General features: G+C 41.8%; 1 protein-coding gene across 1 annotated transcript in view; it reads right to left on the bottom strand.

The window, feature by feature from the left end:
- ITGA9 (integrin subunit alpha 9) overlaps positions 1-24,249 on the bottom strand; it is a 230,582-nt gene that overhangs the window by 65,740 nt on the left and 140,593 nt on the right. The window contains exon 18 of the mRNA XM_069770014.1: positions 18,046-18,196. Coding sequence (XP_069626115.1) covers positions 18,046-18,196 — 151 coding nt within the window. The remainder of the gene's footprint in view (positions 1-18,045; positions 18,197-24,249) is intronic.

Genomic DNA, 24,249 nt, shown 5'->3' with positions numbered 1-24,249 from the left:
AGCACAAACACCCCCCATGTCAGGAACCTAAAATAAAGGCTCACCTCTTTAATGATGATTGAGGTGGCTTCTTCAAATCACTCTTCATAATCTTGGTCTAAGCCCTTCAGTCATACTAGCAACAGCTTGTGGGTTTCCCTAGGATTTTGAGAGCATAATTTTTATTTTGCTCGTACCCTTATCTCTCCCTGCCTTATAATCCTCTTAATGCCTTCACTGAGGCTTCAAGGATATGAAGATTTGTCAATTCATTTAATAGCCACCCCTTGAGCATACTGAGGTGCTTTCTTTCCACAGCAACTGAAGTCACTAAAGAATGTGGGTCACAGTTACCCGCACATACAGAGCAGTTAGGGATGCCTGAGCTCATGAAAGCTTGGAGATTTTTTTCAAATAAAAAGACTGGCTCAGGCTGAGTTTCCCTATGACTGAGAGCAAGTGCAGCTCAGAGTAATTTAATCTTGGAGGCCCCTTCTTGTGCATACAACAGCTTGGTTTTTCTATTTCTAACAGAAAATTCCACAGATACCAGCTTTCCTCCAAAATGGGGCTTCACTGGGTATTTTAAAGCTGCAAGAACACAAAGAGGATCAGTGGTATTACCGACTGGAAACTCTTCCTGGTGCTGTACAATAATTCAAGTAAAAATAATCTGAAATTACTGAAATGGTGGGTGTGGTCTACCTCAGAAAACTCTTAAAAGTTGCTCTGATTATCATCCTTGAAAGCCCTTTGGGCCTCTGTTTTCTTTGTATAACAAGCAGTCTGATGTCTGCTTTGCCTCTTCGTCAGCAGTACTCTCTGTTAGCTGAACAGACAGCTAATATTTCCTCTGTGTTTCTGGGCCAGACCCTGCCAGGCACAGACCTTCCCCAACTCCTTCAGCCCACAGCCAACACTGAAGGCATCAGCAACTCGCTCATGTTTGGAAATCTCAGTATCTCACAAACTGAGCCAGCAGGTTTAGGGTTTGGTTTTCCCTTTTTGCTCATCCACTTCAGGAGTTACAAATGCATAAAGCATTCAAACACCCATTGTCATCAACGCCCAGCTCCCAACACTGCACAAACCAGGGGTCGGACAGAGGAAGGCACAGGGAAAGCTGCGTGTGGTGGCAGAATGCACTGCTTCCCTGAGGCCAGCTTCCCAGGCAGCAGCGGTGCCACACAGTGGTGGCACTGGGCCACCTGGGAAGGCCACAGGGCCTCTCGTGAGCTGCAAGTGTGCAACGCAACCTGAGGGGAAAAAAAAAAATCCTATTACTTATAGTAGCTTTGAAAATGGACTACAGTGGTCTGGCACAGGTGGCCATGGCTTCAAAAGCAATCAAAGGTCCAGGAAAAATTCTCTTGTGCATTTAAGGGAGTTTCTACTCTCAGAGGAAAAATCTCATGAGTTTTATTCCTTTTTTTTGAAATGTAGTTTACTTGGCAACTTCAAGCAAACACCTTGTGTTCAGAAACTCTTCTGCGTGCACTTCTCCACTTGCCAAAGCAAAGTGTGTGACAGAATCACACATAAGGAGGAAAAAGATGTTCATGATGGAAAGAAATTAAGATGGCTTTACTCTTTTAACATAACAGCTCTGTTGCGTGAGCTTCACAGGTTTCTTCTGCTGTAAATAATTTCCAAACACAGGTGGAATGCAAGTGACAATGTGAAAAACACGAAGGACAAGTCAATGATAAATCAGGAGCAATAGCAACTATAGCGTGAAAATTATTGTTAATCATTACCTGCTAGGAAAAATATTACAGAGAGGGAGATACAGCCTCCATATGGACTTGCCCAGCCAGACATTGTCATGAAACTAGCATCTATCTAGCCTATTGAATGCAATGATTGAAGAATATTGAATATCCAATCAAATTATACAGTGGAATAAACAGATTTTGTGTGTGCATTGTGAAAGTCTGTTTTAAAGATGTCACAGGGACTGAAAGTTTTCCTTTACTTTTCAACACACAGATATTCCCCTAACAAACCAAATCAGCAAATATGAATGTTGCACGTCATAAATTCTGCAGCTCCACAAATTACTGTTTCACCGGCAAAGACCCTCATCATCTCAGCGCTTGCATGAGCAAGCAAAACAACATACCTGAGCACGCTGACATGCACACAGCCAAATGTGCATAAGAAGATCTGGGGGAGTGGGGTGTCTGATCTGAATCAATCCTTTGATTCATTATCAGAAAATAAGCTTGAAAGGGAGTTGGGGAACCTCAACAGTTGTTTAATAAAAATAACTAGGGGGGAAAAGAAAGTTTTCTTTGGCATTAGGGAGAGATTTCCTGTCCTATTCCATGATCTCACTAGCAAATGCTGTAGGCACACCCCACCCCCAAGCCCAGAGAGCCTGGCTTCAAACATCTTGGAGCTGCTGCTTATTTTGTGGAAACAACTATTTCTATATAATTAATTAGAGTCTCCTGCCTCTTCCCTCTCCTCCCTGGATGGAACCTATTTATAGATCATGAGCTCACCAATCCCAGCCGACACAGCAAATCTTTGAGTAAAAAGGGAGAAAAAAGACAAAAACTTTTCTATTTACTGGATGTTCCCAACATTCTTATTTCTTCTTTCTCTCATAAACTTTTATCTTAACTGATGAAAAGCTAGTGCAGCAGATTTTTAAAGCACACTGTCTCAGAGGCTGAAGAAGCAGCAGAAATTGCTCACCTAAGTGATTAAGCCCCCAAACAATTTCAGAACCAGTCAACAAAACTGATTGTGTTTTTGCTTCTCCCATCTTTTAAGGGATGTGCAGGGCAGGTGGGTGAAGCTATAAAGAGAAAGGGGCATTTGGTGCCACGCTGAGAAGTTCCACCTCCTTTGCTGCCATACTAACTCTCATTTTTAATAGACCAACTAAACTTACATCAGCTTTCACTGTACTATGCAAGCTAAATCTTTCTTTTCCCTGATTGCTGAGAACTGCTGAACTTAATTTCTTCAAGGTATAGGAAATAATCCAGGGAACATCACCAAGATCCACCGTCCCCATAGAGCTGTTAGGTCAGCTGTCCCTCACTCATCGCAAGGTTGGCCACATTTCAACTATGCTGTTCGGTCAGGCCTGACTGTATAACCCTTTTCCATATGTGTTAATGTACAGCTACACACACTCTGCCAGCAGAGTAGGAGCAGCTTCAAGGTCAGACTTTCACCTGCCCACACAACAACACTCATCCACTGGAGCACTCTCGGGCATGACCTGGGTGTTATTAATAACATAAGGAATGCCCTTTAAATTTGGGCACAGTAGGCCATATGACTAAGTTGCGTAGACCTTGTTATTTAGGATAAACTAATAGAGCGCCCCCCAAGAACAAGATGGTAGCCTATTTTACAGTGGTGGATGACCAGTGTCCCCAGCAGAGTTGTCCAGGCCAGTAACAGCTGGAGACACCAGACTTTCCCTCTGATGTCTTTATTATGTCTCATAAAAGTTTGGAAGAGAGATGAGAACCTTATTCTTCCTTTTATATCCTTTCCACAGACAGTGGTACAAAAGCAGTCAGAGGAAAATAGTTCTCAGCAGAGCAAATATGTATTTTTTGGAATCTGGCTCTTAATGACAAGTTTGCATTTCTGAGGCCACTCCTCTCCCTACAGCAGCAATTAGCCTCTGAGAAGTGACTTCATTGCTGACACCATCGGTCTGGGAACTCATGCTGGGGCTCTGGCCCCTGCAGCTACCTCTGTGCCCCAGAGAAGACGCGTTAGCTGAGGCTTGGCACTTGTGTCTCTTTTCCCAGCGCAGGGGTCTGCCGATCCAGTCAGGATAACCTCAGGCTCCTGAAGGCCTCTCTAACTCCTGAACACAACCCAAACCAAATGTTTTCCCAAGGCCAGAAAGCTCAAGCTGCCCTTTCCCTCCCATTCTCATGAGCCTCTAACGCTTCCTAGATCCCACTGGGGAGGAACCACCTGAGCTGAAAGGCTGCAAGAAGACCAGCAGCTACCTTGACTGCAGGCACTGGAACCTTTCCAAGGAAGCCTCTTGTCATGCCATTTTCTGGGTGTTTTGCTATCTGAGGCTTTGGAGGAACACTCAAGGGCTTGAGAACTTCCCCCAACCACTTTCTGCCAAGGCTCTTCCTTGCTTTTAAGACTTCTCTCTGGCTGGGAGCAGCTTTGGGATGGGATTTGCCTCCTTCCACAGAAGAATGATCCAGGCAATGTTGGAGGAAAATCAGCACCAGCCCCAAAGTCAGTTCATTCATTTTCTACCAAAAAAGGAAGCGCATTCTTTTCACGGGAAGGATTCAGATGAAATCCTCTGTCTCTTGCAGTATTTAAGCAAAACCCGTCTTGAGCAGGTCGTGGCAGGGTGCCCCACTTGCACTTGCATCCCTTTCTGGTTGCTCCTCTTGCATATTGACCTTTTCTTTCATTCTTTCTTCCTTTAAAGGATGCTAAGCAATGATAAGGTACTTTTAACAAGGCAACTTCATGTAAGACTGTATTATGATCAGCTGTCTCTCGAAAGTGGCCTTTCTTGTTCACTGTGTCTCTTCCCCTCTTTAGAGAACCAACAAAAGTGAGGACAAAAAGGCAGTCTGCTTGTAGGATGGGGCAGTTACTGCTACTCCACAATCAAAAAACTACTAAAAATGCAAAGTAGTGAAGGATCAAGTTTGGAATACAAGAGAGTTTCACAAGCTCGAATTACCTACTCAGTAGTTTAAGGTAATTCATGCCTATCATTACCAAGAAATTACTACATTTCTAAGCCTGTATGAATTAATGTTTAATAAAACCAAACAAAAGCCAGTGATCCAGTTTTCACCTGTCCTTTGTAATCCTCATTAAAGAATCAGGCTCATACCTTCTGTTGAGACACAAATGCCTTTCACATAGCAAGTACTTTCTATAGTGGAAAAATGTAATTATTGGTTGGAATAGAAACAGAAAGAATTCCTTGCTTGGAACTCTCTGGCTTAAAACAATAAACAGGCCCCTTTGCTCTTGCTTTTCTTTGCATGCAGCATTTCAAAACTATGTACAGTCACTGGGGACGAAAGAAAGAAAGAAAGAGAGAAGGAAAGAAAGAAAAAGGAAAAAAGCTAACATCAAACTTCACCTGAGGTCTACTGCTCATACTATTTTCCAGCTGAGGCAGACAGACAAAAGTATACTGGTTTCAAACTGGGATTAACCCATTGGCTCCACTCATGATCATAACCTAATCATTTTTATTTTCTCCTCTATAGGCAGTTCAGATGAGAAATGGGAGAAAGGATGTCATGATTGTATCAGAGCTGGTAAGATATCACACTATGTCAGGAACCTTCGCAGATATCTAACCCTGCAGATATTTCCAAAATATGTGTTGCTCCTATTGCTATACTACTTGCCCTGTAAATACATATGGATAGATTTATGGCTGCTGCATTAAAAGACAAAAAGACAGTAAAAAAAAAAGACAAAAATCAAAGAGGGTAATAATAAAGCTAAGACTTCTTTTTCCTCTTGGATCAAAGAGCTGACACAACTGGAAACACCAATCATTCAACTTCCAGAAGTTCTGACTATTCCATCAATTCCACCGAAAGTTTATTTTTGATTAATAAAAGAAGACTGCTCTGCCTTAGTTGGAGAAGGATTAGGGACATACAGGATCCCTGAGTTGACTCAGTCTTGTCAGAAGTATTTATATTTTTGGTGTATTCATATTGTACCATTTTTTGAACAAATTCAGCCGCTTTCTTCCACACATTCATACATCCACACACACATACATAGCCCCATTCATTAGCAAGGCACAAGGCAAAATAAAAAGGTAACTGTGTACTTGCAGCCAAGCAAAAGAAACTGTTTCTTAGGGCCAAAATCAGTAACATACACACACTGCAAATGACCCAAACACAGCCACTTTACAGCGGGTATTTTGTACCCCACAGGTTATTACCATCAGTAGATATTATAGCTGAGGAGCCAAGCACATGCAGGTTATGCTTACGTTTGCAGTGTCTTTTTAGCAGGTTTTTATACATGCCATTTACTTTTGCATGAGTTTCACAGCTCGATATTGGAAAAAATGGCAACCATCATTTCTAACGTGAATTCTAAACACACAGATCATTTCATATTCTTGTTTTTCAGGACCAGTGTCATGGGTTGCACAGACCAGACATGGTGTGAAGCAGCCCTTACTTTTGTTTGATTTCTACCATAGACAGCAGGATAGCAGAAAAAATTCATTGCCCCTCCTAAGTCCACCCAGCTGATTTACTAGATGCCTTCCCCAGCTACTGTCTTAGGTAGCCACCTTGGAAAACAAATCTTTTATTGCCATCACTTGAAATGCTGTTTTTCATTTATTCCAAGAGATGTAGAGCTCTCCCTTCTAAAGGCACACTGTCATGTCCTGGCCTGATGTGGGCAACAGCCTTTTGCATCCAACAACAGGACAAGTAAACAGGAACAAAATAACTGGGAAGCAAGCTGGCCAGCTGAACTCCCACCACGCACAAGGCAAATGGAAAATGGATGCAGCAACCTTCCCTCTGTTTGGAGCACTGGTCTGGATACTGCTCTCCAGCAGGATCCCAGTGCTGGCTGTAAGTGCCACAGCATCAGGAACAGTCCCTAAGATACTAATGCAGCCAAATACAAAGCTGGAAATGTGGACTAAATCTAATCCAAACTCCATCTTCCCCATGTACTTGCACCTTATTTTAGAATTTGTACCTTTACTGGTCTGGTCCAATGGTTCTGCCAAGGAGCCAGAGGCCCATGTGTGGATGACCACTAGACGGTGAGCCAACTGTGACAGGAAATTCAACACAGACCACCCCTTGCAAAAGAGACACTTAAAAACAGTTGAACGTGACATACATCTGTTTCCTCTCTGCATCCCTGGATTACAAGTCTCATTTTACAAAAGAAACCTGCAACAGGTAACCCAGTGCACAACTGCCAGTCCTACGAATCATGCATTGCCACAATATTTTTCAAGTTAGACCAAAGATTTCATGAAAAATGAAGACTTAGGTGCAGAATGGGAAAAATCCATGATCCACACATACCAAAGCATTACAAAATGGTGCCTACTTAGTAATGCATTATCAGTTTGCCAACCAAGATAAAACCTTTGCTCATAAAAATGTGAAGACACACCTTTTGAAAACACTACATTGGCTAGTACGTACACTAATATACTACTAAGCCTAAGGCAACTTGTAGATACTCACCATGACTTTCAAGTTCCACATAAAAAACCATAGTAAAACCCTGAGGAAAATGAAGACTAAGGGAAAATCAGGTTTCTGACTCCACAGTGATACATTTAAAAAGCAACCACAAAAACTATTACACAAAATATCTCTGACACACATTCAGCTAAATTCAGCAGTAAATTAGATTGTGCTATTCCCCCCAAAAAGCTTTTCTCTATAAAACTGCAGAAACTTGGTTGGATTAAATGCCTATCCAGACACAATGCAATTACCCAGAAAAGAAAATTCAGTCCTGAGAGTCAGAAACCCCCCTTACTTTATATTTCTTACCATTACATGTACATCCAAACTACGTATGCTGTTGTAATCTGTCAGCGGTGTATTGCATTTGATTATACCTTTATTTCAAAAAAACTGTGGATGAACACGTATCTTTTTATCTTTATTATTCCCTCATGATCTGTGCACAAGAAAATTAGGATAAGCTTAATAACAGCAGTGCATACTCGTGCATATGAGTCCGTGCTCTGCAATAACCCAGGGAAAAATCAGAGACAAGGAAGCCGTTGGGAGGAGAAAGGGCTCTGGGGTAAGCTTTCCTTCATCTCACTTCACATGTAGATGTATGTATATTTGTGCTCACACACACATGTATCTCACATTACTAAATCATGGTTGCATGGTAACATTAACAGGGGAATTGTTTTTTGATTATTATAGATAATCCATGGGTTGTACACATTATTATTGTATAATAACAAAAACATATCTTCAAAACATGCTCCTCCTAAAAGCAGGAAAAAAAAAGTGGCAGAAATCAGATAAATGAATCAACATTCATTTCCTAGTGGTATTTCTGAAAGCATGGATAATGTATGCCCCCATATACTGTAAGACAACCTTCTGCGTGTAAGGTATTAATTATACTGAATATTGGTGTATTCAACTACAACACAGCTCTTCACTCTTAGTATTATAATGAAATGCTTAAATTAATAACGAGTTCAGGAAATAAATTCAAATGCCATCAACTACACATAGTTCAATGAAAAAGCAAATGGAAAACCTCACAGATAATAATGAAAAAAAAAAAATTAAAACCAAACTGGATGAGGAAACACAATCACTAAAACCAAGCCTTACCCCTGCTCTCCCCCTTCTTCCCTGGTGGTAATTTTTAAGTGTAAAGAATAATATTAAGGTAATAGCAATAACAATGAGTTTGGCACTGGGTATTTTCCTGGAATTAATAAACCTTAGCTCAACCTACAATCCCCATCAATCAAAGCCAAATCTGAAACCCCAGGAAATGCCTTCTGCAAACACATACAGCTTTGGGGGTTTTGGTCTTGCTCTTTCAGAAACTCAAATACAAGGCGCATCAGGACTTCTTCACAGAAAAACTTGATGACATGATAAATACTACATAACCTAGGAACACTGCTGAAATGCAAAGGTGTAATCCATTACCTACTGCACCGGGACAGAGAAACAGTTTTTTTTTAATATATGTATTTTCTTTTTTTAAAACAAAAGTTTAGCAGTTCACTTGTAAGGCTTTACTTTAAGGGGTGCCGCTCTACTTCATAGAGCAGCTTTTTAGTGCATTCCTCCTTTTTCCCTTGCTAAGTGGAAATCACTGCGTTACTCTTCGGCAGATGGTTACGGCCAAAAGTCAAGCATAGTTTTTCTGGCCTCCTCCCAAAGGTAGGCTGCGAAAGCGCTGCCGGCTGGGAACGCGCCTGGCTCAGCATCCCCTGCAGCCTGCCTGGGCGGGGGGGTCCGCTGAGACGGCCCGGAGAGGGAGTCCCCCGCTCACCCCTGGAGCCTGCAAGAGAGCCAGCTGAAACGCTTCTTGCTCTTCCTCCCTGCCTTGCTCAATGACTCTGGTTTTGATGAAACGCCCCAGGAAGCTCCCTCTCTGAAAAAAACCCAGATTTGGGGCCCGCAGGCCTCCTTTGGAGGGGGGGGTTAACGTGCCTGCTTCTGCTAATAGGAACGCAGACTGGTGCCAGCTGAACCCAGGGTTACGTCGCTGACTGTCAGCTGCTCTGGGAGGAGGGAGCCTGCCTCACCTAGTTCCCCAGAAGAAATCGAGGCTCTCCTGAGAGCTTTTCCGTCATGTTTTTGAAGGAAGGGAAAGAGCAAAGAATGAGCAAGAAAGAGGAAGAGGTAACAGAAAGGAAAAAAAAAGGCTGTGACTTTCCTTTCACACCAGAAGAAACCAGGGAGTTCACAAGAGTCAGAAAATCCCAGAGCCCCAGTGTCAAACTCAAGGAAAGGAAAGCTTGTGATTTCTTAACCAGTGCTGGCCCCTCCTTGGATTTTCAGCTAAAAACTCTTCACACTCTTACTCATCTTTTTGACTGTGCAGCTGGGCTTTTTTAAGTCTTTCTACAGACAAAACTGCTGTTGACTTCAGAGAGGCTATGCCTGAAGTATAACTGCAGGATCATGCCTTGCACTTAATAGGATTAATTAAAAGGGGCTTTGTTTTTATTTATAGTTCCTATCAGCACCACAGGAGAAATCTGAACAACTATGTGAAAGTGAGCAATTGCCACCACTTCCAGCCACACAGCACTGTGACTACAACATCCCACAGGATGTGTATGCATGTATATTACACTTATCATGTAAAAATATTTTTTTTTGTTTATACATAGTGTAAACATATTTACATTTGTTTACAATTCTATTGGATTTTCCACTCAGGGTATCATTTATCTTCTGGCACCACCTGCAGCTGCCTGTCTTAAAAGCGACCAAAAGAAACCGCTGCCAGAATAGAATTAACCTTTCATACCAGAAACTCGATAAACTTTAAGCTTCAAGTTACAACAAAAACAAACCCCCATTTCTTGCTGTAATGAAAGCCACTGAAAGCCATGCAAATCAATTCTTGAATCTTTTGCAGAGGATGTCAAAGTGCGAACAATTCTAAGCCTCATCCTAAGACCACAGGAGACAAACCCTGTCCCATAGATTTCTCACCTCAAATGTTGGCAAGTCTCTCTCCACTCAGTTTAAGAGCAAAATATGATAATGAAGAGAGACACTGAGACACAGGAAAGTCACTGGTGCTCTTTCTGTAGTGACTGCATAGCCTTTAAATAAGCACATCCAAGATAAGTGTATTGAGCTTGCTGTATACTGGGCTCTACCCTCTGCGAAGAGTTTTTCCCTTTCTCCTAGAAATGCAGTTTATCAAGGTGTCCTGGTTTCAGCTGGGATAGAGTTGATTGTCTTCCTAGTAGATGGTGCAGTGCTATGTTTTGAGTTCAGTATGAGAAGAATGTCGATAACACTGATGTTTTCAGTTGTTGCTCAGTAGTGTTTAGACTAAGTCAAGGATTTTTCAGCTTCTCATGCCCAGCCAGCAAGAAGGCTGGAGGGGCACAAGAAGTTGGGAGGGGACACAGCCAGGGCACCTGACCCAAACTGGCCAAAGGGGTATTCCATACCATGGGACGCCACATCTAGTGTATAAACTGGGGGAAGTGGGGGCGGGGGATCGCTGCTCGGGGATTAACTGGGTGTCGATCGGCGGGTGGTGAGCAATCACACTGTGCATCATTTGTATATTCCAATCCTTTTATTATTACTGCTGTCATTTTATTAGTGCTATCATTATCATTATTAGTTTCTTCTTTTCTGTTCTATTAAACCGTTCTTATCTCAGCCCATGAGTTTTACTTCTTTTTCCTGATTTTCTCCCCCGTCCCACTGGGTGGGAGGGAATTGAGTGAGCGGCTGCGTGGTGCTTAGTTGCTGGCTGGGGTTAAACCACGACACAAGGTAACAGTCTAGATTGGGGTGGCTGGATCTCAGCAACCAAGGCAGCCGAATCCCTTTTCCAAAGCCCTCTTCCATGGCCAACACTGATGGGACCATGGCAGTGGCTCCCAGCTCTGCACAGCTCCTGAAGATGTGCAGGGGGAAGCAGCTCGGCCAGTGAGCTATGGGCCACACAGGGACCGAAACGGGGTGGGCAGCTACCACCTGCAGCCCAGGAAGCCCTTCTCCACCCCCTCGAGCAAGTCTCATAATTTCAGTGCTTTGGATCTCCTTTTCCCTCCCTCACCTGCATGGAAACCAGGACCTCTGCTGGTGCCCAGTCACGGTGAAACCCCAGCTTGGCTGGTACACCAGCAGGTAGGTCAGGATTCGCTGTAAATGGGCTTTGCTATAGCACACAATGCCTTCTAGCCCCTACAAAAAAATACATCTCACATGACTGTATTCATCCATACAGCTGTTCTTCCTTTAGAAAACCATTCCCGTCGCAGCCCCAAGGGAAGAGCAGGGCTAGGCAGTCAAACAAAACCTCCCTTAATAATCTGAGCCACACAAAGCATCCCAGGCTATTCCTCAAAACTGCTATGTATATATATGTAAACAGTCAGTCAAATTAAGAGTCATGATGAGCTACTTCCAGGACAAACACTTTCCACATCATGTAACCCAGAGCACAGCCCACCTGATCAGCATAAAACTTCTTAATGTATCTGGTCACATATGTTATTCCAGGACCATCAAGTCCTTAAAAACAGAGATATTTGGTAACAGCTTGCTAATCGCAAGCTGTTTAAAAACAACCAGCCAACTTTGCCCTTCTCAAATCCTCACAGAAATTTATACGACATTTTTGTACTGCAAAATTAATTTTTACTCTGCCTAACCTCACCCAACAGAAACAGGGATATCATCAAAAGCCCTGTCTTCTTGAATCTGAAGTTTCTGCTGCTTTCTGTGGAAATGCTTAGGGTGATCCCCCACTGCAACTCATTGTTTCCATGCAAGTATGCAAAAACTTGGATTTTTAAAGCTCGTTGGAGTTAGCTGCATTCGGTTTTGCAAGGCTGGAGTCTTTTAGGCTTTTGGAACCTTATACGCTATCAATCTTCAATAGATTTCTAAGTATTAAGCTGCTTCTGAAAACAGGATTTAACAATCAAACTCACATAGGTTCTTTCAACAGTGAGCAGAACAAGATCTGAAGTCCTGCAAAATCACAGCTTCTGAATCGTTTATTCCAATCCAGATTTTGCCAAAAGACTTTAGAGATTTTTTATTCTATTCATCAAATTAATTTGTTGGGAAAAATAACAAAGACTTCTTTCAGATATACATGATAAGTCAGAGTGTTGGAGAAAAATTTACAAGACTCCGATCAGTACTAATTACACAACTAAACCCAGTCTCCAATGCCCATTCCCTGAACGTGGGAGTGATACATGAAACCCAAGTGGAAAGTTTGGATCAAAGGTTTAGCCTTCAATTCCTACCTGCTAAGAGCAGGGGGATATTAGATGGCTCTAACGGCCCCCAGCCTGAAAAAGGTGCTGCTCCTTACTTACCCCTAGAGAAGCATAAAAGCTGAGGTTTTCATTGAGCATTCACAGAAAAAGAAAATTAAAATAAACAATGAAGTCAGATAGCTTAAACTGCAGTTATTTTTTTCTTCCCAGTTAAGAAATTGGACAATTTTACTCCAGGGATGCAAAACATTTTGGTGCACTCTGGAGAAAAGTTAAGCATTAGATTTGCAAAAATGGAGAGGCAGCATGTGGTGTGGTTACTACCACGCTACTCATATTCCCAAGCCCTGGCTATAAAAGCTCTCCCAGCAAAAGGGTTCAGATCCCTTCATGTAAGTGATATATGGCTTGGGCAATCTTCCAGATGCCCTTGTATCAGTGCAAGGGGTCACAGCTTCCCTGCTACTTGGCATCAGTCCCCCCTGACCCTCTGGCAGAGTGGCTTACACAAGCAAGTCCAACTCACTCCACGCAAAATCAGCTGGATTAAACCAAACCACTAATTTCAAAGGTTTCTTCTAACCAGCTGGATGTGAATTGAGACTCGTCACGTTAACTTGTCTGCCAGCGGATCCAAAGAGGTAGTAACTGCTGGAAAAAGAGACATAATGAATACCAAGGAGGTAAATTTTTTTCCAATGGCACAGCTGGATCCAAAAGAGGGCATGTGTCTTTGGCATTTGTGCCCTATCAGTATCCTGCCCCTGCCAGCCTTAAGACTCTTAGAAAGTATGAGCTGTATGGGAAACCTGGGTAAGGGAATTTCCAATTTGGAAAAAATTAAACTCTGCCTGTGTCTGCTGCTCTTCTGGGCAATCCTAGTCAAGAGACGCCAGCAAGTGCTCTGGGAGTGAGGAAGAAAGAGTTCATATCCAAATTCCATGACCTCCCTGCTAATGCTGAAAGAGACAGTACTGCAATACTCCTCAGAAGAAAAACTCCAGAGCCCGTAAGCAGCGTGACTCTGGCTATTGGCAATATTCATACTCGACACCAAAGTTTCAGGTACCTGCTCACAAAGGAATCGTGGGAAATTACTGCACCTGAGGAAACCACAACCTCGCTGTTCACCCTGCCCTGGCTCGGCCCCACTAACTTCACTCAGCTGTTGCTTGCGAAAGCTGCTGTGAGAAGCAGCAGGAATGTTACACATAGCTGGCTTTGGATACTGGGAGCCTGTCTGAAATTTAGAAACAATCCACAGCTGGAAATGATGGCCAGCGATGGGATTTCCTGACCTACTCTCTCCATAACCAGTGCTGAAACAGCATTAGCTGATAGATTCCCGCCAGCCCTTGCACAGCAGTGAGAGATTAATGCTATATATATTGGGTTATTGCTGTTGTTTTTACTATTATTATGTTATATATGCTATTTTTATACTATTGCCATAAAATCTCATGCCATAGCTGAGCTGATTTAACGAAGATATGGCTCTGCCCTACACCACATTAACTGCCACTGCCAGCAAGCTTACAGTGCTTTTTCTGCAATGGTACTGAAAATACCCCTCTGCACTGAACAGCAGCTAACAAACGGTAAGCAAAGTGCCTATTGCTGATAAGCATTTTCAGCAAAACATCACAAGCCAGGAGGCAATTCCAATAGATGCAAAATGGTGTAGAAATTAGTAGCAATAGCTTTTTATTCTTCTTCCAGACTCAGCACACAGCACTACTCTACATTCTTCTGTAGGAAAATGGTATCACCTCTGTTAAGTGGATTTTTCAGACTCTGGAATAGGATGCTTTCCTGAAGCTGAATTAAGATTATGGGACAATAAACTTTAAGATTTAAAAAAAAAATTTAAAAAATCTACTTTACACAGAAGAAAGGACCAAGATTTCTTTGTCAACATAGTAAAGAAAAAATCTAAGCAGACAGGTGAGGTGTCTTTCCCTTTCTCTTCTTTCTTTTTTAAAGAGAACATGATTAAATCTTTCTGTATTTCAAAAGGAACATTTTTCTTAGTGGACACATTTTGAACTTCACTGCAGTGCAGTACTTCCATGCACCTGTAAAACAACCCGCTCTCACAGAGTGAGAGCTTGAAACTTTGCACAGCAGTTGTATCCATCGATCTTCACCAATCGCTCAAAACCACACACAGCCTCAGCCCAGCCCTGAAAGGACTTTGTCATTTTAGCTGAATGTTTTTTTTAAATAAACAATGTGAGTTGTAACTGGCTTCTAAAATCTCATCTCAAACAGTTTAACCCCACCAAATTTAGGAGTTGGAAAATAAGGTTCATAACAAAAGTGTTGTAATGCCCAATAAGAGGTACAATAACTGTCATAACCGTAAGGCAGTAAATGTAACATAAAGGAAAAGAATATGCACAGTAAGCTACTGGAGACAAACCCCACAGCTGTATCCTAAGTCTTCAGGAATTTCACCACTTAAAAAAATTGATATTTTATAGTTACATGACCATTTTCCCAGAAAAGTCCCCCTGTATTTAAAAAGGGTGAAGGGTTCCTTTGAGTGCAGAAGGACAGTGACACCTTGGTGAAGACAGCCCCTTCAAAGGGCAGTAGTGGTGAGAGAGTTAAAAGCACTACAGGGAGCACAGGCAGGAATGAGAAGTCAGCCCATGCCACATATTGTGCCTCTCAAGAGAAGGACTGTCTGCCAGAGCTATGGAAAGAAAACGCTGGGCTTTATCCGTGGAGACGGGGAGGACTGGCAGCGGCACAACAGGAAAATCAGACAGTGGAATAGGTGGAGTCTCCTAAATATCAGTTGGCGAATGCTTTTTCACCTTGCAAAGATGCGGCAGAGCCTTGCCACGTATCACAGAATTATAGAATACCAGGTTGGAAGGGACCTCAAGGATCATCTGGGTCGAGCTTTCTTGGCAAAAGCATGGTCTAGACAAGATGGCCCAGCACCCTGTGTAGCTGAATCTTAAAAGCGTCCAGTGTTGGGGAATCCACCACTTCCCTGGGGAGATTATTCCTATGGCTGTTTGTCCTCTAGATAGCGTCTCTATCCACCACGTCTCATGAAATCTCAGTATCCAAAAAGGAAAGAGGGGCTAGCTGCACTCAGACCCTTCAGGGAGCGCTACCGTCATCATCCCTGAGCTAGGCTACCCCATTTGTTTTCAAACACAAGATGTAGCATTTTGTCTCAATAACTCTGTTGAAAAAAACCAGCACTAAACTTTTGCGCTGTCAGGTCTCATTGTAACCAATCCATACAAAGAAACAAAACCGAACTGAATCTCCTAGAAATGTCCCTAGTGGGGACACAGGGAAAAAATACAGGGTACTCACAGCATCTTGAAAGGACTCCAGAGACGGGTTATGAAAGCCCACCACGCCATCATCATTCTCAGAGTCACCTTGCAGCAAAAGGATCAGGCAACCCCATGAAGAGACCATTCTCTTCCACTTTAGCATTATTCAGTAAAAGGCAGTTTCTGCTGAAAGTTTCCCACAGCAAGAAGCTCTTTTGATTCCAAAATTCCTCCACTAAGGGAAATCTTAGGAGCCGTCATTTTTAGTCTGGCTTTACATTCTGGATTTTTGCCTGGGCAATGTTCAACCAGGAACAAAATCTATTTAAAGTACATGCATAGTACATATTATGCATAGATGTCAAGGGATTGGAGTAGGTTATGAAACATGGAGGCTATGATATTTTACAAGAAAATCATTGTTCAAAGAGCTTAGGGAAAATGCAACACTGTAATTGAGCCTATGAGGTTGTAATCCAGTTTCCCAACTGGACAAATGGTGAGGCCAACAATATATTAGTTTGTCCTAAAGCAAAAGCTGACTGAGAGGAAGTAAAATAGCTCAACACAACCCTGTGAATTGTTTTTTCAAAACTGTTACTAAAATAATTATCAGGAAAAAACCCAAGCCCTATCAAACCAATCACAAGAACAGTGGAACAGCAGGAATAATAGCAGACTATAACCTGATCCTGTTTGCAAGACCTGAGGAAGAAAGAAGCCTATGTATCCTTGATGTGTGTGGGTTTTTTCTGTTTTTTTTTTAAAGATATCCTAGCTTTTATTAGCAGAAGACACACTGAGTAGTGAGATAACCCTACAACAATGTCATCTGCTTCCAGAAACTGGTCCTTCTAGGCAGCATTCAGCACAGATGTTTCAAGTCTGCTATAGACCCAGGCTCGAGGTGAAATACCAAGGGAAACAGCACATCATCTTCAGCTTGCTCCCTCACAGTGTTGGCCAAGAAGAACAACGAAGGCAACTGGTGTTCCAGTTAATCCATGTGTGTAAAATACTCAACGTGTAAGCACAGAAGAAAAAAACCCACACCACAACAACCTTTTAAAAGAGCATGCATCAAGCTTTGTTTCTTTTCCAGTGCAAAGGAATGGAAACCCTCTCACTGACTTCAACGGGAGCTGGGCCAGACCCTGAAAGTCTTCACATAAAACTTCCATTAGGGCAAAGTTGCATATTGGCATAGGGCATTTCTATTTTATCCCCTGCTTTTTTCCTCTGGATAAATTGCACACTTGCAGCACATAATGTCTGAAAATGAAGTTTATAATACAAAGGCAACTTTCCGAGGCTTGCAACTGTATTAAACTGAACACTAAGAGAATTAACGTATAAGAAATTATTATATTTTCTTTTATTATGTAATGAGTTAATTTAAGAGGTTTATACTAACCAAAATCTTACCATAAACCATAGCAAATAATGGCAAAATGTCATTGGTTCAATGGACCAAGGTAATCCCATACTTTGCAACAGTTGTACTACTGTTTTTAATACTACTCTTACAGCTTACAAAGCAAAGCAAAGCTCCAGCAGAGAGACAAACAACTGTGAAAAGCAGGAAGAAACAGACAGAATGTTGTTACGATTGTACAGCTCCTATTTTGCACAATTATTTTCACATTACTCACAAGCAGACAGCTTTTGCAGCCATCGGTTTGCAGAAAGCTCAATTCAGTGTTTGTATTTCAACACCTTTATCTCTAAATGAACTCATAGTAATGAAAACATCCAAGTATTTCAATCTAAATGTAAAGAGACTAAACCTCAAAATATTCACCTAACTCCATGCGGGAGAAATTAAAAGCACTTTTGAGGTCTTGGATTTAGTGATGTGCCTTGGCTACAACCCAAACTTGCACCAGGACATGAGCAAAGAACAGCCTTGTATCTTGGTTTCAAGGAGGAGCTCAAACTAGAGGCATCCTTTGTATTTCAGCACCATTTGGTACCCTACCGGTTTCCAAACCAGTCTCCCTCTACCTCTTAATACCTCAACCAAACAGTCTTTCTTTTTCATTAGTGCACCCCAAATAACAGTTTTGTGTCTTCTACAGAAACACAAGGGGTGTAATTTACATAATTTACACAGATCAAAGCCACAAAAGAAAAAAACTCAGTACAGAGCCTGGAAGAAATTCAGGCCCAGCATAACCAGAAATAACTTCCAAATGTCTTAGCAGTGTGGACCAGGCCACCCCCTGTCGCTACATCTTGCAATTAAGTTGGCTTAAAGTTAAAAGACTTGCTCACAGCAAGATTGGCCTTTCTTACCTTTTGCCACATTTTGATGAAGAAGAGCTCCCCAGAAAAATTGAAGAAAACATTGGTATCGTAGGCATCATCCCCAATGTTAGAGATGGAAATGTTAAGTGAGATGTTCCTCACCGCTCCCAGGGCCAGGTAGGCAGTTCTGTCATCAACACTGTAGGCAGAAACAGTTACACCGGTTTAACTCTGGGCAAGTTTCATACTCTGGTCCTTCTTTCTGTCTGCTACGCAAGTGTCACAACTCAACTGCTTAAAAGCTCGGCAGTCAGTAATTCAGGAATGTGCTCTATGGCCAATGGATGGGGGGGGGGGGGCATACTGGGAATGAGCAGCTCCCCAGTCCTGGTTCTGACACTGGGTTTTGTGACTGTAAGGAAACCCCATGATCCTTGTGTGGAACTATTTCATGTGACTTATCGCTAGTGTGGTTTTAGTGAGAATAAAACAGTTGAAGACTGTAAAGTAATTGGACAGGAGAAATGTACCAAGTGCAAGATATTAAGCCTGCATTCAAATACACAAGCTATTTCAGTTTGTCTCTCAATAATTCAAAGTTATTCTAACATTCTAGTAACTTTCTGAAAAATCTTAGAGCTATGCTATGGATAGAAAAAAATGGAAAAGAGGCTCAAATAAAATCCAGAAAGTGGGGTAAGTGGAAAAATGTATGAAAATTACAACGAATGTTCACTGAATGTGACTAATCTTTCTTCGGGTGTTTATGCTGGACCTAATATGATGGGGTCATCTTCTCAAAGTGGAATACCAAGGGAATGGTTGAATTAAAATAACAACTATATATCATGAATCTATACACTATTGTAATATGACATCACAGACTATGAACACAGACATGCACACACAAAGGCAAATATAAATATTCATACACACACATTTATTATTTGATTTTTAACCATACTAGGCTGTCCAGAAGATGTGCTAACAAGTAGGAATAAAGGCTAAAGATAAATCACAAGAAAATACAATATCAACGCACAGATCTGCAGATCTAGGAACTAAAACTACAATAAAAGGTAATATGAAATACACCAAGTGTAAATGTAAAAATAAGCAAATATAGCCAAAATATCAAATTTGCTACAGTTATCATAATGGAATCTAAGACCATTCATACATGCCAGTGAAACAGAGACAGTGACACAGAGAAAACACTAAGTAGTTGGTCAGAAAAGGGCTGAGACCTCCAGCCACACAGCAGGTAGATTCTCTTAATTATTTCCTCTAGGGGACAGCCAGCTGTCCAGGTTTTGGCTGGGATAGAGTTAATTTTCTTCTTAGTAGCTGGTGCAGTGTGTTTTGGATTTAGTGTGAGAATAATGTTGATAACACACTGATGTTTTAGTTGTTGCTAAGTAGAGCTTATCCTGTTAAGGATTTTTCAGTTTCCCATGCTCTGCCAGCAAGCAGATGTACAAGAAGCTGGGAGGAAGCATACCCAGGACAGCTGACCCGAACCAGCCAAAGGGATATCCCATAACATAGAACACCATGCTCAGTATATAAATGGGGGAAGTTGCCTGGGAGGGTTGGATTGCTGCTCGGGCATTGGTCAGTGGGTGGTGAGCAATTGCACTGTGCATCACTTGTCTTTTCTTGTTTTCAGGGTTTTTTTTTTTTGGGGGGGGGGGAAGGTGTTGGGTTTTTTGTTTTTTTTTTTATTACATTCTTTTTCATTACTATTATTATCATTATATTTTATTATTATTATTTTTAGTATTACATTTTAGTTTACTTTAGTTATTAAATCATTCTTATCTCAACCCATGAGTTTTACTTTTTTTTTCCTCAATTCTCCTCCCCATCCCACTGAGGGGGGCAAGGTGAGTGAGCAGCTGCATGGTGCCTAGTTGCTAGTTGGGCTTAAACCACAACACCAGCCCAAAAGTAAGAAGGAACCACCTCTGAGGACACGTACTGTTGCGCCACCCACCCTGCCAGACGCGGCTGCACAACACATATGCACACAGCAGCATGCAATGGCATGGAGAAATCCGTGGCCAACCAAGCCACCCTTCATTTACCCAATTTCCATGAAGGAATGGCTGTGCGAGGGACATACACGTTGGCACACACTGCTCCTCTACATATCAACAACTCTCTGAAAATCGCTGGGGTGCAGGATGTGAGCTGTGTTTAGAGGCAGCCTGTCCCTCCATTGCTGCCAGCCCTCCTCTGCCAGCCTTGCTCATGGTACCGCAGCCAGAGCACCTGCATAAAAGTGAGGTTTCTGAGAGCACGGTGCTTATTAACCCTTCAGCATCTTCTGCCAACCACAGCCATACCAGACCTCCAAAGGCAGAGGGAGGCTCCGTCTCCCTGCGTTTGCCAAGAAGTTTCTAGACCTGGGTTTCTCAAGGTACGTACCGAAGCAGCCAGGGGCTCTGGTGAGTGAGAAGTTAGGAGGAAAATGGTCTAGACTCAGGCTTTAAAGCTGATGGCTGTGGACTGTGAGTGTAACTCTTCCACGTAACGCAGACCATATTTATAACATATTTGTTTCCTGTACTTACTTCATTTATGATGATCTTCATTTATTAAGCCCAAAATTACAGCTTACAGTTCAATGACAGCTTCTTATGAGGCAGATATAAGTCTCCAGGAAATGAGCCTGCTTTCTCACTCTTACCATCAACTGCAGACACCAACCAATCCTACCGATAATTTGACACTTCACTTTCTAAACGTTGTAGTTTACTCTCATGGTCAACTATCAGTGCAAATAAACATTTGCAAAAGTGTATGCAGCACAGGATCAACTGCAAAACTAGTTTGAGAGGTGCAAATCATTTGAGCTGTTGCTCCTTATATACCAAATTAACAGCACAACTATATGAGAGTACTTGGAAGCATTTAACCTTTTGGCCCCAACTTCAATGCTTACTGTTGAAAAGCAGGCAAATTACGAAAATGTGAAACAATCTTCTGGGATTTTCTAATGATCAAAAGTACATATCTGGAAACATATTAATAAAACAACCATTTATTACTGTGAATTATTTCTCATTAACTTTATAATCTCACTTCTTGCAATCACTTCAAAACTTAATCAGCATCCATCAAACCCATTAGCAAAAGCTGGAGGTATCTCTTCAGTAAGCAAAGGAACATTACAAGACATTTATTTTATGCAGCATTGATACTAAATGCAATGCACACTACACAATCCTCTCTGAATTGGTAGTAGCAGCACTTTTAGATGTAACACAAAGTCAAGACAATCGAGAATACTCTCCTTCCTACTGAATAATAAAAAATACTCAGAATGAAATCCTATTTAAAACTAAACCCACAAAAAATAACGTCAAAATAAACACCATTGGGTTGTGTTACTCCTTTCTAAAGCTATCACTCCTCTGTTAAAAGTGCATCATACCAAAATGATGTTTATAACATTTTCTTCAGCAGAGAAAGAAAACCCGCTTTCTAAAAGCACATTGTAGCTGCTCCTACACAAAGTTCACACGGTAATAAACTCTGAAAAACCTCACCGATTTTAGGCTGGCAGAGGAATTCTGTTCTTCCTCTGAAAGGCTATATGAGATTGTGCTGTAAGTCCCATTTTAAGAGAGCAGCTTTCTGAGTCATTAAATCTGTGTACATCTGGAATGAATCAGGTTCACTTGCAGTGAGAAGAGGATTAGGAATCTCCCCGTTCACAGGGGAGCTCCCAGGCCCTGTTTGCTTGCTTGAGAGAGTAACGTCATGGGGTGTGGACAGCCTGCTGTGGTGCTGCAGCAGCTCTGCTGCCAACGTGGTGCCATCCTCCTCCAGCGCCTGCCGCACATGAAGCGGCCTAGCTGCCAAGTCAAAATATGTCAACTAAAGAACTGTTGTCACCTGCCAGAAGCAAGAAAACAAACTAAAGCCACCCCTTCATCTTGACATGGTATGTCAAACAATTTAAGAAATGTAATCAAGCAATGGCTTTCAGTTTATGTTTTGTTGGATGAGAACTATAAAGCTGCCAAATCCTCACCACAGTCCTTGTAACCTTGCTTACATCAAGGAAGAGAGGCTAAAAATAAAAACAGACTCAAAAAAGGAAAAAAAAAAAAGAAAGAAAAGAAGGGGAAAAAATATCAAGATATAACCACTTAATTGGACCAAACACCACCATCTCATTACCTCAGGTACTACACAAAAACAATGAACTGAGTAAAAGTTCTAGGTAGACTGTTGACATGACATATATATACATTATATATAGGCAACCACATTTGTACACACATACGTACAGGCACATGAAGGACGTCACAAGCTATCAATGTTTGCATGGAAAGGGAAAGAAGTTTGACATTTGAAAGTACTAAATACCTGCGGCTTTCATTCACATGACCCGGACTTGCAGGTAACAAGTAATTCTGAAAATCAGGCTCAAAATTTCTGCCACAGTTTTGAATTCACTGGTCATGGTACTACACATCAAATGTAAATAGAAATATTTAACATTTTCCCCTTAAGTGATTAAGAAAAGTAAACTAAATTCCAGGATGAAACAAGTATAATGTTTTTTGCATGTTTTAATGTTCTTTGTTAATGTCGGTGGCACATCATTGCACTATGGTCAGTGAAGGAAGAAAGACCAGCTGGGAAAGGCAAACTGAAAAGATCTGCTATTTTCATTTCCCCACCCCCCAAGATGCTGGTGTTTTTATTAACGTGGGTCAGGGGAGACATAATTTGCATTCCAAAAGGTATGCAGGGACATATTTCTCTATTTCCTGTGCTAGAGAGAATTTTTTAAAAAATTGAAAAAGCATTTAGCACTTCCTCTCAACCTGTGGAGATCATACATAGGGCAAGGAATGTGACAGGATCGCACCTACCCTGTTGGTCTGGGTCACCAACTTTCCCTTTCATATTAGGAGCCTTTCTTTCCTTACAGCAAATCAGCACCTACCTGGATAAATCACCACTACTGCTCGATGGAGAGTGGAAGTTACAGCTGGGGTCAGTTAGACTGCAAGTGGGCAAAAATGCTTCAAATAACTGAAGTCTAATCTGTCCTCCATCTCCCTCAGATGAAATCAGAGTCCCACCTTTTGCTTTTAAATCAGTAAAAGGTACAAGTGACTCAGCAACACTGGTCCTGTGACAGATCCAAACAGATTTCTACCTTCACCAACCAGTGTTGCAGTTGATCTTCATAGTTACTATGATATTTGAATATGAATTTTGTCTCCACAGACTCTTTACATCAATGCTGAAAACCTTTCTCCTGTTGGATTTTTATCACAGGCTCCAGGGTCAGTTGAACTTTGAAAGGAGTTTTGCAAATTCTTAAACCTCAAGGGCAAATGAAAAGCTGAAACCCTCAGCTGATCTGGGAATTCATTTGACACCTCAGTGCAAAACTGAGAGGTAGCAGCCCCATAAACAAATCCAAGCCAAGTAAAAATTTTAAACAAACCCATAGGGAGCAAAGCCATTGGATTGCACACTGCTTGGTTACACCGTCTTGCCATCGCCTGTGTGTTCAAGGTCAATTCTCTCTGCAAAGTTCACAGCCAATCTAGACTAAGGACTCAGTCAAACGCTCAACGTATCACGGCTTATTCTGCATTAGCTGAGCTGCTGCCTTCCCCCTCTTGCACTGAAGACTCTAGGAAATCGGTTTTGCTCTTTATTATGGTATTGAAACAACAGAGTGAATTCTAGCTACAGCTAGTTACCATATATTCAAAGCTTCTCTGGAAATTGTCCTCTTTTCCCCAAATGCAGTTTCTCCACATAATCCCCCATAAATACACAATAGATGTAACTCCCAGCCACCTATGTCTTCAAACTTTTAAGTAAAATGGACAAAGCAGGGCACAACATCCACATAAAAACACCCCTTATCACCCTACAGAAATCTGGTGCCTTTTATCAGTAATTTCAATTGTACCTAGATGTTCACAACCCTTTATAAACAGGAGAATCAGTGGGGAAAGAGCCACCTCTGTTTTCACACAGTGTTTACTCCAGGGAGCAGCTTTTGATTTGAACGGAGCTGCCCTGGTTTATGGAACTGCCACGTGAAAGCAAGATGAGGCACAACATGTACAGAAGCTTTAATCTAATCTTTCACCCTTGCAGACACGCATACAAACCAAAATCTTTTATAAACACAAGCAGTGTCCTTGAAATCAATGGTACTGTGCCCCCAGGACTAAGTTATCCCTGCACGTATGTGTAAGACAGCAT

Source organism: Haliaeetus albicilla, chromosome 2 (assembly GCF_947461875.1).
Source record: "Haliaeetus albicilla chromosome 2, bHalAlb1.1, whole genome shotgun sequence".
In the NCBI taxonomy this organism is placed as follows: domain Eukaryota; kingdom Metazoa; phylum Chordata; class Aves; order Accipitriformes; family Accipitridae; genus Haliaeetus; species Haliaeetus albicilla.
Note: the sequence above shows the minus strand (reverse complement) of the source record. Positions and strands in the feature narration are given on the sequence as shown.